Source organism: Prunus mume, linkage group LG8, assembly GCF_029339155.1.
Source record: "Prunus mume cultivar Tortuosa linkage group LG8, ASM2933915v1, whole genome shotgun sequence".
Lineage (NCBI taxonomy): Eukaryota > Viridiplantae > Streptophyta > Magnoliopsida > Rosales > Rosaceae > Prunus > Prunus mume.
This window is the reverse complement of record NC_142705.1, coordinates 13,686,128-13,702,458: the sequence shown is the minus strand read 5'-3', so window position 1 is coordinate 13,702,458 and position 16,331 is coordinate 13,686,128. Positions and strand designations below refer to the sequence as shown.

Here is a 16,331-nt window from a genome sequence, read left to right as displayed (position 1 = left end):
TTTTCGTCGCATAAAGTGATCACGGTTTTAAAACCAAAAAACTCCTCCACCATTTTCTCAATGTCTTTCTACTCTTACCTCTCCTCTCTCTTTCCCCAAATCCCACCCTTTCTCTCACACTCACTCCTCTCACTTAATCTCTCATCTCTCTCTTCACTATCTCTCACTCTCTCATCTCTCTTTTCACTATCTCTCACTCTCACTCACTCTCTCATCTCTCTATCACTATCTTCTCTAATTCTCTCACACTCACTTCTCCCTCTCATTCTCACTCACTCTCAATCTTGCCAAAAGGTATATTCTCTCCAAATTTTAAATTATTTTCATTAATATGTGTTTTTGGAGTTAATTTTGAGTTTGTGTGGGGTTTGGGGTAGAGTAAAGGGGAGGGATTGGAGTTTGGGTTGGATTTGTGGTATAAAAATTTTAGGGGAGATTATGCCTTTTTTTTTTGTTTTGTTATTTGACCATATTTGTTTCTTTGTAGGAAACCATCGAGACTTTGACGGCTAAAGTTGAGGATTAGGAAGTTATCAAAACATATCCTCCGCCACTACCACCACAATACGCTTGTATTAGGATTGTATTAGGATTTTATTATTGTACTTTGTTAATTTATGTGTACGTTTTGAATATTGTATATATATATTAGATAAATTGGTCACTATTTTTCATATGTAATTTTATTTTGAATATGTCAATTTAAATTAAAGTAATTAAAAAAATCATACAATTAAATTAAATTTTAAAAGTAAAAATTTGAATAAATTAATATAATTAAATTAATATCAATTTAAATTAAAGTTATTAAAAAAAATCAAACAATTAAATTAAATTTAAAAAGTAAAACTTTGAAAAATTAATATAATTAAATTAATATTAAAGAAATAATAAAAAAAAAGTCAAAAACCTTGCTCGACATAATATTTCGTCGCGCAAACTATTACATTAGTTTATTTTAATTAAAAAAATTTTGAAACACAAAAAATATTTCATCATGCAAAACTCTAAAAATTTGGTCGGGTACCAAAAATGGGACACGGAATTTTTTTTTTTTAAATTCTTTTAAGACTTTGCGCGACCAATGTTTTTCGTCGCGCAAAAATTTGGTAGACCAATGTTTTCATCACACATAATTTTGTATGACCAATGTTTTCCGTCACGCTGAAATTTGTGCGACTAAAATGTATTTTGCACGATGAAATTCTCTTCGTCGCATAAAGTGTAAAATGTAGTAGTGTAAACATTAAGCCCAATAGGTATTCAAATTCCTTTAAACAAAGCTTTACATTTAACTAATCCTAAAGTCCAACTAAGAGCATCCACATTTGGAGCGGTGTATTTTTGGGGGTGTAAAGCCACTTTTACATCTCCTGTACACCTCCGGGGTTGTAAATGTGATTTTTACATCCACTTAAACATTTAGTTTATTCTACTAAAATTAGATAATTACAATAAAGCATAAATTCTATTTCTAATAGGAAAGTTGACTGATCGGTGCATAATTACATATCATTTTGTACACTTCTAACTTATGATTTGGTTATGTTTTTGAGTTAAACTTGTGCTTTTAATTTCTTTTGTGTTTGTTTCAGTGTAATAAGCTTGAGACTCATTAAATGCATTTTGGAGACAAGTTAGCTCAAAACAGTTTCTGCATATCAGTCAACTTCACGGATTGGACTGTACTTACTCAGGAAGAACCAGAAAATGAGACATACATCATTTGAAAGATGCGGAAGTCTAGTTTCTGGAGAATTTTACGGTTCATGATTTCGAGTCTTCTAGAGAAAGTTATACAAGTTTTGGCAGCTTAAGGTCAAAAATTGGCAGCATCTGCGTTATTGGGCCAAAAATCACATTTGAAGGTCTTTCCGATTTTTCCTTGAGCTGGGCTGCATATTCTTGGAAAGATAAAACAAAGAGCTTCAAGATCCATATTTTTCCAGATTTTTCAGAATGGAGGAACAAGCCCAAACTGAGCCAAAATGAAGACTGCAATGCATTGTCATGCATAACATATGCATGAGCTAATTGTTTGTGGTGGGATTTGTTAGTGAAGTTTTGCAGCAGCCAAAAGAATTAAACAAGATGAAGTGGGAGCTGCAACACTAAGCCTAAAGAAAAGAGGAATTGTTTTCAAATGCAATTGTGTGTTAGGAGAAGTGAATATGATTAGTGTACTCAATTGTATAATTAGATTTGTGATTGGTGCACTCAATTGTATAATTAGATTCTTACTTCTCCTAGGCCTATAAATAGTGAGGTTCTCCAAGCTTGTAAACACACCCCAAGGGGGGGGGAGCTCTCAAACACTTCTCTAGAGCTCCCCTCCCTTCTCTCCCTCAAATTCTCTTAGTTTTCCTTTCTAGTTCTCAATTCTAGTTTTCCTTTTGCTTCTTAGTTGTAACTTATTTTTCTTTGTAATGTAAATTATTTTCTTAAGTTTTCAAGTTTGATTAGTTTTCAAGTTTCAATTATGGTTTTTGCTCTTATTCATTATGCTTATAAGTTAATATGCTAGTTTGAATGATTGGTCATCATTAAAACTTATATGTTAGCTATCTTGGTTTGAATTAAGAGTAGACACCATGCTTTAATTCGAATTGAACTATGAATAGGAAGAGTATGTATGGACATTCGACAACAGGGATTAGATACATACTTGGTTGTTTAAAACATTCTTCTATGCTTAATAGATTCCTAGTGCTTAATTTTAGGTTAGACAACAGATGATCAAATTAGGGAATTAGGAATACAAAGTTAGGACCAGACACCATGGCTTAATTATACTTTAGCTAGAATCAATCCGTTAATCTAAATTGAACTTGGGAACTTATTTGCTTGAGTTAATTTATTTTCTTTCTTTCTTGTTTTATTTAATTCCTTTCTTTTTCATTTCTGTTTTGTGTAGGGAAAATGAATTGGATCATTCAATCACCAATCCTCGTGGGGTCGACCTCGCTCTTACATATACTATACTACCGAATGGCTCGTGCACTTGCGAGTATCACGAGTTGAGGATGTATCTGAATCCATTTTGGTGCAGCTAATCCGACGACAACATTGACTCATGCCAACATCTTCCCTCTCTCGTCTCTATCTCTTCCTCCTTCCTCTCTCATCTCTATCTCTCCTCCCTCTTCCATCTTTCTCTCTCTCCCTTCCTCTCTCCTCCCTCTCTCCTTTTCTTTTGTTAATTTCAATTTGGGAATCTAGGGGTTTATGATTTTAATTTCAATGTTTTTAGATCTTAAAAATAGTTTGGAGTTCAATACCAAACAAGTTTTTATATCTTAAAATCAATATTTGAAAACTCATATTTTTAAAAAGAATCATAATATTTGAATTTAATTTTTTGAGTAGGATACCAAACAAGAACTAAGAGATTGATGTTGGGATAGCGCTTAGTGGCTCAAATTAGGATACAGACACAGCCCCCCTGAGCTTTGGCAATGTTATTTTAGCCCTCCCAAAAAGTCCCTTTTTTCTTTTTTTCTTTTTTTTGGTGAAAAAAGTCATATTTTTCCTCCACACTTATAAGGAGCTAAAATATATATTACTTTAATTTATGTTTCAAAAATAGATAATTATGTATCTAACTGTTCAAAGTCAGACGCAGATCTATGAATAGAAGATGTTGTGCAAGCACTACTTCAAAAACACTAATAGATGACGGGTAAAAACCGTTGTTGAAAATGTTTTAAAACCGTTGATGAACCCAAATAAACGAGAATATGGTGATTACTAGCCAATAAATCTGGCAATGATGTCTGAAGAAGATGGTGAGACAGAAAAAGAGGGGTAGAGCATGAGAGTAAGACTGGAGGAAAGAACAAGCTTGACAAAAGAGATAAGAGAGAAACTATCGGGCCTTAGTAGTCTTTGAGAAAAAATAATTAAGTACATTTGTTGAGTCCGTGTTTTTTTTAAGGTTCATATACCACGGTTGCAACAAAAACGGTTGTCAAATAAAATCAGAAAACCATATATGTACATCCACAACGTTTATAAACTCCATTTGACAACGATGACGTAATAACGGTTGTGGGAAAACAACTACAACAGTTGTGGAGCCAACCGTTATGTATTCTGCGTTGTCTTTTTGCACTTTTGTAGTAGTGAAGTATCACATATTTATGTGGAATTTGAAAATTAAAATTTTCTTGGGGGCAAATTGTGAATTTGATGTCATTGAATTAGACTTTAGATTGAATTTTTGGTCTGGAGGGTGTCAGAGAGTCATATGAGAGAGAGAGAGAGAGAGAGAGAGAACTTCCTTGCTTCTTGGATGAAGTCATTCAACTGTGCTTGTTCCTTCACTATCAATATTGTTTCATATACATGTCCAAACATTAAGCATCACTCTTATAAATTATACAAATTTATAAATAAACTCAATCTTAGACATGAATTTATATAAAAAAACCAAACACTATTTAAAACATAGAAACACACCCAAAATCAACCCAAAAATCAACAATTGTATATTGTTTGGGTGTGTTTATAAATGGGTTTTGAGTGTGTTTAATAAATGGATTTTGGGTGTGTTTCTAAAGTGTTTTTCATGTTGGGTTTTTTTATTTATAATTTCAGCCTCTATTTTGAGTGTATTAGTGAAACTCCCTATAAATTAAGCTTCTATTTTCTTGAAGCCCAAGTGATGAATTTCTGTGGCATGTTGTTCTATATATAAATATGCATGACATCCACAGATTATTCAGGCCAAAAAAAATAAATAAATAAAAGAATAGCCACAAATATTCATTTCGACAAGCAGCAGCTTGAAATTAAATGGCCCAAACAAATAAAAATGTAGTTTCCATGGAGATGGAGCTGTCTGTGAATATAAGAAACAAAAAAAATCAAAGCACGCTGTCAAAACTCAAAAGCAACCGGCTACAAATTGGATGGCTTTTGAAATGAAAGGCCATCATCTGGATGGCTGTGATTTTTTAAAGAAATTTTGTCCAAAGATTGATACAAAAAATCTGATACTCATATAATCTTCGTTCATAAAAATCACCATTCTTCATCACTCTCAATTCTCCCTCTTATATAATTGACGCGGGCCCCACATATAATCTTTTGTCAAACAAACAACTACCCTATAGGCGCACGTCTTGGGCAAGTGGGATTTACCTTCAGCCTTTTTGCTGCACTCTTGTCCACCCTCTCTCATTTCAGCCGCCTGCCATCTTCTTCCTCTCTCTCTCTCTCTCTCTCTCTCTCTCTCTCTCATTTTTGTTCATCTGTGGAGTCATATTATATAATAAGAGGGAATTAACTAACTGGCCGCGCAAAAGGAAGACAAATTAGTCAGGAAGCGAAATTTGGTTCAAATCAGCAGAGCATTAAAATGCCTGATTCTGTGGAGCAGGGAGTAAATAAACTGAGGGACGCAGAAAGAAGACTTGTTCCAGCTCCCGATGACATTTCAGCTAGAAGCTCAAGATCGAAGATCCAAAGTGTTCCAAGAATTCTCCGAAGTCACAGTAATTTGGATAAATACTTCGAGCCAAGAGTACTAGCAATGGGTCCAATCCATCATGATAAGTGCATTGAAGCAGAGAAACTCAAATACACATTGGCAGCAGACTTTGTCAAGGATTCCGACTGCACCTACGACCAGTTGTACAAGCAGATTCTGGACCGCATCGCTGACATGAAGGACTGCTACGATAACGAAGCAACAAAGTGCTACAATGATGATGAGACACTCGCCTGGATGTTGTTCATAGATGGATGTTCAACCTTGCAATTCATGCACAAAATTAATCGCTTGGAAGAGTTTGGGATGAACAGAACCCAAGCTGCCTTTGCACGGCTCGACTTGTTCCTGCTAGAGAACCAACTCCCTTATCAACTCCTCGAGCTGTTGATGAGCTCAAACCCAAAAAAAAGTCAGCTGTTGAGAAGTATACAGAGTTTTGTTGAACTGCAGATTATTGCAGCAGAAATGCCACTGGACAAGCAAGAGACGCTAATGAAGATTAGAGCTCACGCGGAAGCCATTAGGGAATCCTATTTATTTAAAGAAACCCATCATCGTCCTGCTTATTATAGTCACCCCACTTATCATCATCTTCTTGATTTTCTTCGGGAAAGAATGCTAGTTTCACCACCAAAGATTCCCAATGATGATCATCGCAAAGAAGACAATTCACCATCTTTTCGCAATGCACAGGAGCTTAAGGCAGCGGGGGTTCATTTTAGGCGCAGCAAAACTAGCTCCTTGCGGGACATATCTTTCACTTCTATAGGCTTTGTTGGATTTCTTAATCTTCCTCCAATAAACGAAGACACAATGTCTTTGTTCTTGAATTTGATAGCCTACGAAATGTGTCCTGATTTCCTAAATGATTTTGGTGTCACCTCTTACTTCAGCTTCCTCAGTTCACTCATTGCTCATCCCGACGATGCTAAGCAGCTACGGTCAGCCCGCATACTTTGCAACTTACGTGGGAGCGACCAAGCCCTCGCCGACCTCTTTCATGAGATAGGCCCTGATTTGGTGCTTGCCCATCCCATGTACAACTTTATCAATGCCAAATTAGAAAAACACTACAAGACCAAGTGGAAGACATGGTTCGCTCAATTTTTCGAAGATCATTTCAGTAGCCCCTGGGTCATGCTTGCTTTCATTGGAGCTCTAATAGTGCTTGTCTTAAGCGGCATCCAGACTTGGTACACAGTCCTCAGTTTTTATCAGAAATAGGGTTCCCTATTTACATTTTCAATCCTAATGATGTGTTTGTGGCAAAGACAACGTCATTTTAAGGTTTAGGATTTCTCCTCCCTTCTAATCTCTGTTTCCTTCAAGCCCAGTTAATCAAATGAACAATTTAAATTCTTGAGTATGCCTTTGTTCAATCAAATATTTCATTAAAGCCAACAAGCAGAAAAACAGAGCAGGAAATCCACGAGCCACCAGCTGCACATTTTGTCGAACAAGTAATATGCATTCAACTATCTCACACTTGTCATACAAACCTTATCATTCCAAAATTCAGTACAACACCAGGAGATATCTCCAACAACGAACCACATAATCACATCAATGAACAATTTAAATTCTTAATTATGCATTTGCATGTGAACCTTTTCATGATTGGGTCATGGTCTCCATGAAAGCCTTGGTGGGAAGTCCCAATATTGAATTCTTAAGTCCTCAAAATGGGCTATGGTATTCGTCCTAGGAGATAGTCAGCGAATAGAGATAGAGCAACAGAAGTGGTGTTGCATTGAAACTTAGGTCTCGAGAATTCAGAGACGTGGTTGGGTGGGGCTTGAGAGTTGACAGGCCGGAGCCAGAGGATGCTCCAGACTATTTTGGAGTTTTAATTTTTAATTTTTTTAAAAGCAAAATAAAAGAAGTTAACAGATTTAAGAGATATTTAGTGATATATCCATTCTTAGCACTAATATTATAAATAAACCATACACCATTTAATTTCTATAAACAAACTCAAAAAAACCTAAAAAATGACAGCTGACTTTATTGAATTTAATATTTATTATTAAATTACTTTGATGCCATATTGAGTGTTTTGGGTATTTTTATGAGATTTTGGGGTTGGGCTTGTTTTAAGAAATTGATGGCAGTCTTGTAATTTACAAGAAGTTAAAAGTCTCTTTGTTATATTGTAAATGGGCTTTGGGTGTGTTTCTAAAGTCCATTTCATATGGGGTATTTTTATAATTTAGGCCCCTATATTGGGTATAATAGTGAATCTCCTTAGATTTAATTCTCTGTTAAATAGTAGGACACGAGGGCAAATGGAGGGGACACAAAGGCAGTGGATCCGCTACCCATTTTGTCTGTTCAACTAGTAACTTACCGAAGATCCAGAGTTTTCCTAGAATTCTTTCAAGTCACATACATTATAGCATTTCCGTTTTTAAAGACTTGGAAGTATGTTTATTTGTCCCTTCTATTTTTAAACTTTCAATAAATATCTTGTAGGGCCTAAAAGATATTTATTGAATCAAGAGTCCTCAATAAATATATATATATATATATATAAAGTTTTGAGGACCCTTGATTCGAGGCCTTTGGTGACCGCCCTCGAAGCCTAGGCCTAAGGCCGACCGTCATGAGTTATTTGGAGTCCATTTGTTTTCGTCGTTTTCTTTTTATTCAAATTGTAGCATGCATGGATTGCAGTAGTCTAAACAAACAATTTGATATTATAATTTTATCCAAATCGCTATATTGGAATTACTCCATCTAAATCCTAATGAACTACGTGACTCGCGTTCTTGATCATTTTATTTGAAAATTTCTCTTCACGGATGCAAACTCTACTTTACATGTGCATCACATTATTGATTCTTATCGTAAAACATTTGCTAGCTTTTTCATTCTTTTTTAGTGAAAGAAACGATCCCAGGTAAGTATTTTAGCAAGTCGTAATATTTATGCCAAGCCAATATTCATGATGAGCAAAACCCTCTCTTTTGTCAAGAGTGTGGTCCAAGATAACATATATGCCACTGCATGATTAAAGTTACAGGCAAACAGAATTTTTATTTTATCTGATGGAGACAAAAAGCTTATTCCTTATGATTGGTGTACTTACTAATAAAATATATACCAATCTTCCGATTCATATAAAGTCATGCAAGTGTACTTATTCCTTCACGAACACCATAAATATTGTGTCATCCAAGTATATCAAGGATCTCTCTTCTGAATTAAGCTTCTATTTTCTTGAAGCTCAAGTGATGAATTTCTGTGGCATGTTGCTCTATATCTATGCATGTCATAATAGCCACAGATCATTCAGGGCAAACCACGAAAAAAAAAGGAAAAAATAAAATAAAATAAAAAAGAATAGCCACATATCTTCATTTCGACTAGCAGCACTTTGAACTTACATGGCCCGAAAATATGAACATGTAGATTCCGTGGAGAAGAGACTCCGAAAATTCAGGGAAGTAGCAGCAGCAGCAGAAGAAGCAAAGTCATCTCGGTATCAAAATATTAATGCCAAACCAAAGATCCAAAAGGTTCCCGTCATGTTCCGAGAAAATCACAAATATTTCCAAAGATACTACGAGCCAAGGGTAACTGCCATCGGTCCTTTCTGTTGGCGTGACTTGTGGATATTGACTTACTTTCATTACACATCAAGAATTCCTATTATAATTATAATTGATTTACTTTAATTCTTGATTTCCTATTGTAAATAGATTTAGGAATTTATTATTTACTTGCTCATTCAGGTTTCGTTGTATTATAAATATGACCTCCTACAAGGAGAAGAATACACAGAAAATTGCCACAAACAAATATTCTCTCATAGTTTTCATATTTTAGCATGGTATCAGAGCGGCGATCTTGGAATTACTGACTCTAGTTTCACACCCCCGCCACCGCTATGGGGGTTGGTGATTTTTTCATCCCTAATGGAGGTAGCACCACCGACTCCTTCTCTCCTTCTCAACCAACCATAGCCGAGTTGAGTGCCCAGATGGCTCAGCTCCTACAAATGCAGACTTTGGCCCCGAATCTAATCCTGAATCAGGATCCTCTTTGACGACCCGACCGACCCCGACTATGACGACGACGACGACCTCGACTCGACTCCAACTCCGACAACGACCTCGACCCCACTCCGATGATGACTCGACTCCGACCCCGACCCGAATTTATCTTTGATTCGGACCCGATCCGACCCGACTCCGACTCCGACCCGACTCGGCTCGATCTCGATCCAATTCCTACTAAACACCGTATCCTATACATCTTCCGCTGCACAGATTATGACTTCTCGACTAACGACCCCGACACATGGACCAAATTGCGAATATTGTGGTGATCCAAGACACACTCGTGAGACTTGTTTTAAATTGCATGGCTATCCCGATTGGTGGGCTACTCTTAAAGATCGAGGACAACACAATACGACCAGTAATGGTATTGGTTATGGATTCCATACTTCCGCTAAGATTGATTCTAGGAGTTAGATAATTGATTCTGGTGCAACTGATCATATGACGTTTGATCCTGATGATTTTCTGAATACTACACAACCTCGACGAACTGTATTGCAAATGCCAATGGTGTTACTTATCCCTGTGATGCAGCTGTTGCACTCTCATCCTCTCTCACACTGTCTAATACTTTACTTGTTCCATCTTTATCCATTAAATTGTTGTCCGTTAGTCAGACTTCTGAACAATTGAATTGTTGTGTACTCATTTACCCGAGTTTTTTCGCTTCAGGATATTCACACTAAGGAGATTCTTGGTCGTGATACTAAGAGAGGGGGGCTATATTATGTCGATGACTTGATCCTGGCATGGCTAATGTGACGCATCCATTTGATAGCAAACAAAAGCAAATCTGGTTGTGGCACCGTCGATTGGGACATCCGTCTTTTAATTATATGAAGCATCTTATACCAAATTTATTCTCAGGTTTCAAGGACTCCAATTTCACATGTGATACTTGTATTTTGGCCAAGAGTCACCGTGTGCCCTACCCGTTGAGTACGAACACGTGTACTACTCCATTTACGTTAATTCACTCTGATGTCCGGGGACCTTCACCTATCACTGCTCATTCTGCTGTTCGATGGTTTGTCACGTTCATAGATGGTTGTACACGGATGACATGGCTTTATTTGCTTTGAAGAATAAAACGAAGTGTTTTCCTTTCAGTCCTTCCACAAACAGATGAAAACTTCAGTTTAATGCTCAAATCCAGATTCTTCGCTCCGACAATAGTGGAGAATTTGTCAATCATGACTTTCAGGACATACTTCCAACAACATGGAATTATCCATGAGACGACTTGTCCTCGGACACCGCAACAAAATGGTGTTCTGAACGAAAGAATCGACATCTTATTGAAACCGCTCGAGCACTTCGATTGGCGCTCATGTTCCTCGCCATCACCGGGATGATGCTATTGTCACCGCAGTTCACCTAATCAACCGCATGCCTTCGGTGTATTGACCTTTAAAACTCCCTTACAGGTGCTTGCGCAACACAGACCTCGCCCTCTGTTTTGGTACTCACACCCCGAATCTTTGGATGTGTGGCTTTTGTTCATCTCCACAAAATCAACGTAGCAAACTTGATCCTGTGCGCTTCGCTGTGTTTTTGTGGGTTATGCCACTCATCGAAAGGCTACCGCTATTATCACCCTCATACCCGACGTACCTATGTCACTTTGGATGTGACCTTTCGGAATCTGAGCTGTTCTTTCATGACCCATCATCCAATTCTACGCTTGTGGGGAGATACGGTGAAGAGCGGTGGAGCAACTTGGAAAATGAAGAAATTCTCCTATGTACAGAAATGATTGATCATCCCGAGTCTGGAGCACAAGATTACTCTATGCCGAAAAGCGACCAATCGCCCATTCATAGCGATCAATTACCTGACCCACTTGATCCATACAAAGATATTTCTGATCCGAGTCTCACACCTACAGACAATACAGAACAACAAGATGAAGACCCCCTTTAACTCAACAAAGTACCAATGCAGACCAATCTCCTGAGAATATCTTTGAGGTAACTACTCCTACTAGACTTGTGCATTTATAGGATAAAACTATTGGATATCAATTACCTTTCAGGCAAAATTGTGGGAAGCCACCAAACCGCTATTCACCTGATATTGGCAAAACATCTAAGTATCCGATTGCAAATCATGTATCCACTGAGAAGCTGTCTGAACCACTCAAGGCTTTTGTGCATCAGTTGTCTGCTATCCATATTCCAACCAAGGTCTCTGAAGCATTGAAAGATCCTAAGTGGGTCCAAGCTATAAAAGAGGAGATGAAAGCTCTTGAGAAAAATCAGACTTGGACATTGGAGACTATACCACGAGGAAAAAAGACTATCGGATGTAGATGGGTGTTTACTATAAAACACAATGCAGATGGATCTATCAAGCGATACAAGGCAAGACTTGTGGCAAAAGGGTACACACAGACCTATGGTATAGACTATGAAGAAACCTTTGCTCCAGTTGCAAAGTTAAACACCGTCAGAGTCTTATTGTCCCTTGCAGCTAATTTGGATTGGCCATTACACCAGTTTGATGTAAAGAATGCTTTTCTACATGGCGAACTCACGAAGGAGGTGTACATGGACATTCCTCCTGGTTATAATACTACTCAGACTTGAACAGTTTGCAGGTTACGAAAAGTATTGTATGGGTTGAAACAGTCACCACGTGCATGGTTTGGACGGTTCACCATGGCAATGAAGAACAATGGTTTCAAACAATGCAACTCCGATCATACTCTGTTCTTGAAACATCGGAAAGGGAAGGTAACAGCATTAATAATTTATGTTGATGATATGATTATTACTGGGAATGATAAACAGGAAATATCACAGCTACAAGACTATCCGCTACGAGTTTGAAATGAAGGATCTAGGTGGACTCAAGTATTTCTTGGGAATTGAGGTGGCTCGATCGCAGCAAGGCATATTTCTCTCTCAAAGGAAATATGTCTTGGACTTGTTGACACACAGGAATGCTAGATTGCAAACCTGCGGACACTCCTATTGTTCAGAATCATCATCTTGAGAATATCCGGATCAAGTTCCAACTAACAAAGAAAGATACCAAAGGTTAGTGGGAAGATTGATCTATTTGTCACATACTCGACCAGACATTGCTTATGCAGTGAGCGTTGTCAGTCAATTTATGCACTCTCCAAGTGAAGACCACATGAATGCAGTTCTTCGGATACTTAGATATTTGAAGTCTGCACCTGGAAAAGGACTTATGTTCTCAAAGCATGGTCATCTAAATATTGATGGTTATTCAGATGCAGATTGGGCAGGTAATGTAACAGATAGAAAATCCACATCGGGTTACTTCACATTCATGGGAGGTAATTTGGTGACATGGAGGAGCAAGAAATGTAATGTAGTAGCTTTATCCAAAGGTAGTTCGTGAGGCATGACTAAAGGGATTTGTGAACTTCTTTGGTTAAGAAAGTTGCTTACTGAACTTGGGTATAAACTTACATCTACAATGAATCTCTTTGTGACAACAAGGCTGCTATAGCCATTGCACAGAATCCGATTCAGCATGATCGTACTAAACATGTTGAGGTGGATCGACACTTCATCAAACAGCTTGAGGCTAAAGTGTTTCAGTTTCCTTTTGTGAAATCCGAGGATCAATTGGCGGATATTTTGACAAAGGTGATTTCAGTAAAGCATTCCACAATTCACTGGATCACTGGGCATTGGCGACATCTATGCACCAACGTGAGGGGGAGTGTTGGCGTGACTTGTGGATATTGACTTACTTTCCTTACACATCAAGAATTCCTATTATAATTATAATTGATTTACTTTAATTCTTGATTTCCGATTGTAAATAGATTTAGGAATTTATTATTTACTTGCCCATTCAGGTTTCGTTGTATTATAAATATGACCTCCTACAAGGAGAAGAATACACAGAAAATTCTCACAAACAAATATTCTCTCATAGTTTTCATATTTTAGCACTTTCCACCATGGTAATCCAATCTACCACGGGGGTGAGAAACTCAAGCTTCAATTAGCGGTAAATTTTGTCAGAGACAGTAAGCAGGATGCAGCAGATTTGCTCAAGAAGGTTGATGTGAACATCAAGGAACTAAGGGAGTGCTATGACGAGGTAGACATAGAGGACATTGACGACGATTACCTCGCGTTGATGTTTTTCGTTGATGGGTGTTCGACGCTGGAATTCATATACAAATATGATGACTTAGAATGTTTTGAGATCAAGAGCGACCAGGTGGCCTATGCAGAACAGGACATTTTCTTGCTCGAGAACCAACTTCCTTATCAACTCCTCAAGCTGTTGATGAGCTCGAGCAGCATACATGAGGACTTGAAGCACTCAATCGAGAGGTTTGTTCAGATGCACAGTGGTACACCATATCAGCGACAATGGGGAGCAGGCGAAGCAGGCGTAATAATAAGCACAGAACCAGAGCCAACTCATCTTCTTGAGCTTCTTCTGACAAGAATGCTAGGATATCCACCTAAAAAAGGTGAGCCAAGTGTCAACATTCGTCCCCAATCTTTTCACAATGTACAAGAGCTTCAGGCAGCCGGGATCCAGTTTAGGCCGGTAAGGGGACCAAGCGTATTGGGCCACATATATTTTAAGAGCTTTCTATGGCTTGGGTTCCTTTATCTTCCCAAAATAAAAGTAGACGCCTCGATGGGGTATAAGTTCATGAACTTGATAGCCTACGAAATGTGTCCCGATTTCCAGAACGATTTCGGGGTCACCTCTTACATAGGCTTCCTCGACTCGCTCATCAATTATCCGGATGATGTGAAGCATCTAAGGAAAAACCACATACTTCGAAACTTAATTGGGAGTGACGAGGAGGTGGCTCAACTCTTCAATGAGATAGGCACTGACTTAGTGCCTAACAATGCAATTTACAGCAATGTTAAACGCATGATAGAAGATCACTACCAGACCAGGTGGAAGAAATGGATGGCTCAATTCTTTTACGACCATTTCAGCAAGCCCTGGATTTTGGCTTTCATTGGTGTTCTCTCAGGGCTTGGGCTGAGCGCTGTTCAGACGTGGTACTCCGCCAATTCTGATAACCCTTCATCTCCATGCAAGGCCCTACTTGAGTACCTGAAAGCGCGCGGGTACTAAAAGGACTACGTACTTTAGCTAAAGCATAGTCTGGCAGCATGATGTGGTAATTAACATATATACGAACATGGTAATTATAATGTAATAAGTACACATCAACTGCACCTAACTTTATTGTGATCCCTTCAGACTTTTTCAGGTACTAAAAATACATTTTCTGCTTTGCAGTTTGTGCGCTGCATGGTTCTGTACGTCCCCCCATACTAATTCTTCCAGTGGTTTTCACAAGTCATAGCTTCTCAAGGGTCCTCTCTCCATTTGGTAATTTACAGTGAGCAGATGGTGGCTAAAATAAGGCAAGTTGAACATATGTGTGTTTTTTTCTTAATTTGGTGGAACTTTTTGTTTGATTTTAGTTGAAGTTTGTGTGTAATATGCTTATTGTAAGTTGTCATTTGATAATCGATGTGATTCTTGGAAAAAATAAACAATAAATAAATAAACAATTTGTGATCCCTGAATTAATCATGCAGATTACATGTTGGAAGCCTCTTGTTTGTTTTATAGCATTCCAAACTTTATAAAATAAAAAAATTATATAAAAAAAAAATTATATTGCAAGAGGGATCTCAGATTCTGTCAAATTTAACTAATCATATTATGTGAGAGTCAATGTGTTTGCTAGAGCATCCACAATGGGAGGGTGTATAAGGGAGTGTATGCTAAATATACACCCCTTGTCACCGGAATCATCTCCAATGGGGAGATATAAAGGGTTGTAAACATACATTACCACCATGAAGATGTAAAATAAAATGCAAATTTGCATTTATTTTTACATCTTTTGCAGGCGGGACCCACCCGAGAAAAGAGAGGAAAAATTATACATCTTAGATTTATATTGTTTCCCATTAGAGCAAAAAACGTATTTACACCCCACGGAGGTGTAAAGGGGATGTAAAAGTGGCTTTACACTTCGAAAATACAGTCCCCCACTGTGGATGCTCTTAATGCAATAAGTTGACATCAGAGCAAGTCTTGACATTTTTAGGGCCTTGTGTGAAATTTAAACTAGAGCCCTTATATAATCTAATATGAAAATACCAAATGTTTTTTGGCCATGACTTAATGTCATAAAATAATTTTTTTTATAACTAAAATTCATTTTCAATTAGCATGTAATAACAATCACAAACCAAATTCATTACTTTTTTAATATTTTCATTTGATAAAGTTAAATATTAGTATGTTTGATAAATAAAAAAATTACAGTTCAAGCGAAAGAAGAAGGCATGAATTTTTTTTTTTTAGTTTTGTTTTGAGTGGAATATATAGGAGAAAGCGCTAGAAATCAACTTCACTAAATACACTTTTATGTCAAAGTGCTTCACGCTTGAGTATATATACCGGTTTTATAATATTAATATATATAATATAAAACAAAAAAAATTCAGGGGCTTGTGAGGTGACGCCACTTGCACCATATCAGGGCCACCCCTGGTTGACACTACTGACCATATAATATCAAAGAATATTGTGTTCACTCTGGTAAATCTTTTCACAAAATTGAGTCGGTGAGTTAAATACAACCTTCGCTTACATCAAATTTGGAACATTTTAGGACGATAAAGCACATTCAAACATTATGGTTGAGGTGACTTCGCTTTGCTTTTTGGCGCACATATTTATGTATAATAATAATTTATACTTTTTAGCTGATTTTGTTTTGAATGTCT

At 37.4% G+C, this 16,331-nt stretch overlaps 2 protein-coding genes across 2 annotated transcripts; both read left to right on the top strand.

The window, feature by feature from the left end:
• Positions 1-5,265: 5,265 nt before the first annotated feature.
• LOC148914775 (uncharacterized) lies at positions 5,266-6,860 on the top strand. Its single transcript, XM_089043060.1, has one exon. It carries the CDS (start codon positions 5,360-5,362, stop codon positions 6,716-6,718), a length of 1,359 nt encoding a protein of 452 aa, XP_088899186.1. The 5' UTR covers positions 5,266-5,359; the 3' UTR covers positions 6,719-6,860.
• Positions 6,861-8,880: 2,020 nt separating this feature from the next.
• On the top strand, positions 8,881-15,103 carry LOC107881681 (UPF0481 protein At3g47200-like). Its single transcript, XM_089043297.1, has 4 exons — positions 8,881-8,975; positions 12,351-12,413; positions 13,491-14,648; positions 14,824-15,103. The coding sequence occupies exons 1-4, from the start codon at positions 8,881-8,883 to the stop codon at positions 14,888-14,890; spliced, it is 1,383 nt and encodes a 460-aa protein (XP_088899423.1). The 3' UTR covers positions 14,891-15,103.
• The last annotated feature ends 1,228 nt before the right edge of the window (positions 15,104-16,331 follow it).

What these genes read in the sequence shown, in the direction of transcription:
- LOC107881681 (XM_089043297.1), top strand. Translation starts at nt 8,881, where the DNA reads ATGGCCCGAAAATATGAACATGTAGATTCCGTGGAGAAGAGACTCCGA. An exon ending in AAGGATCTAGGTGGACTCAA is followed by an intron (nt 12,414 to 13,490) that starts GTATTTCTTGGG and finishes TTCATATTTTAG; the next exon opens with CACTTTCCACCATGGTAATC. An exon ending in GAGTACCTGAAAGCGCGCGG is followed by an intron (nt 14,649 to 14,823) that starts GTACTAAAAGGA and finishes TCTGCTTTGCAG; the next exon opens with TTTGTGCGCTGCATGGTTCT.
- LOC148914775 (XM_089043060.1), top strand. Translation starts at nt 5,360, where the DNA reads ATGCCTGATTCTGTGGAGCAGGGAGTAAATAAACTGAGGGACGCAGAA.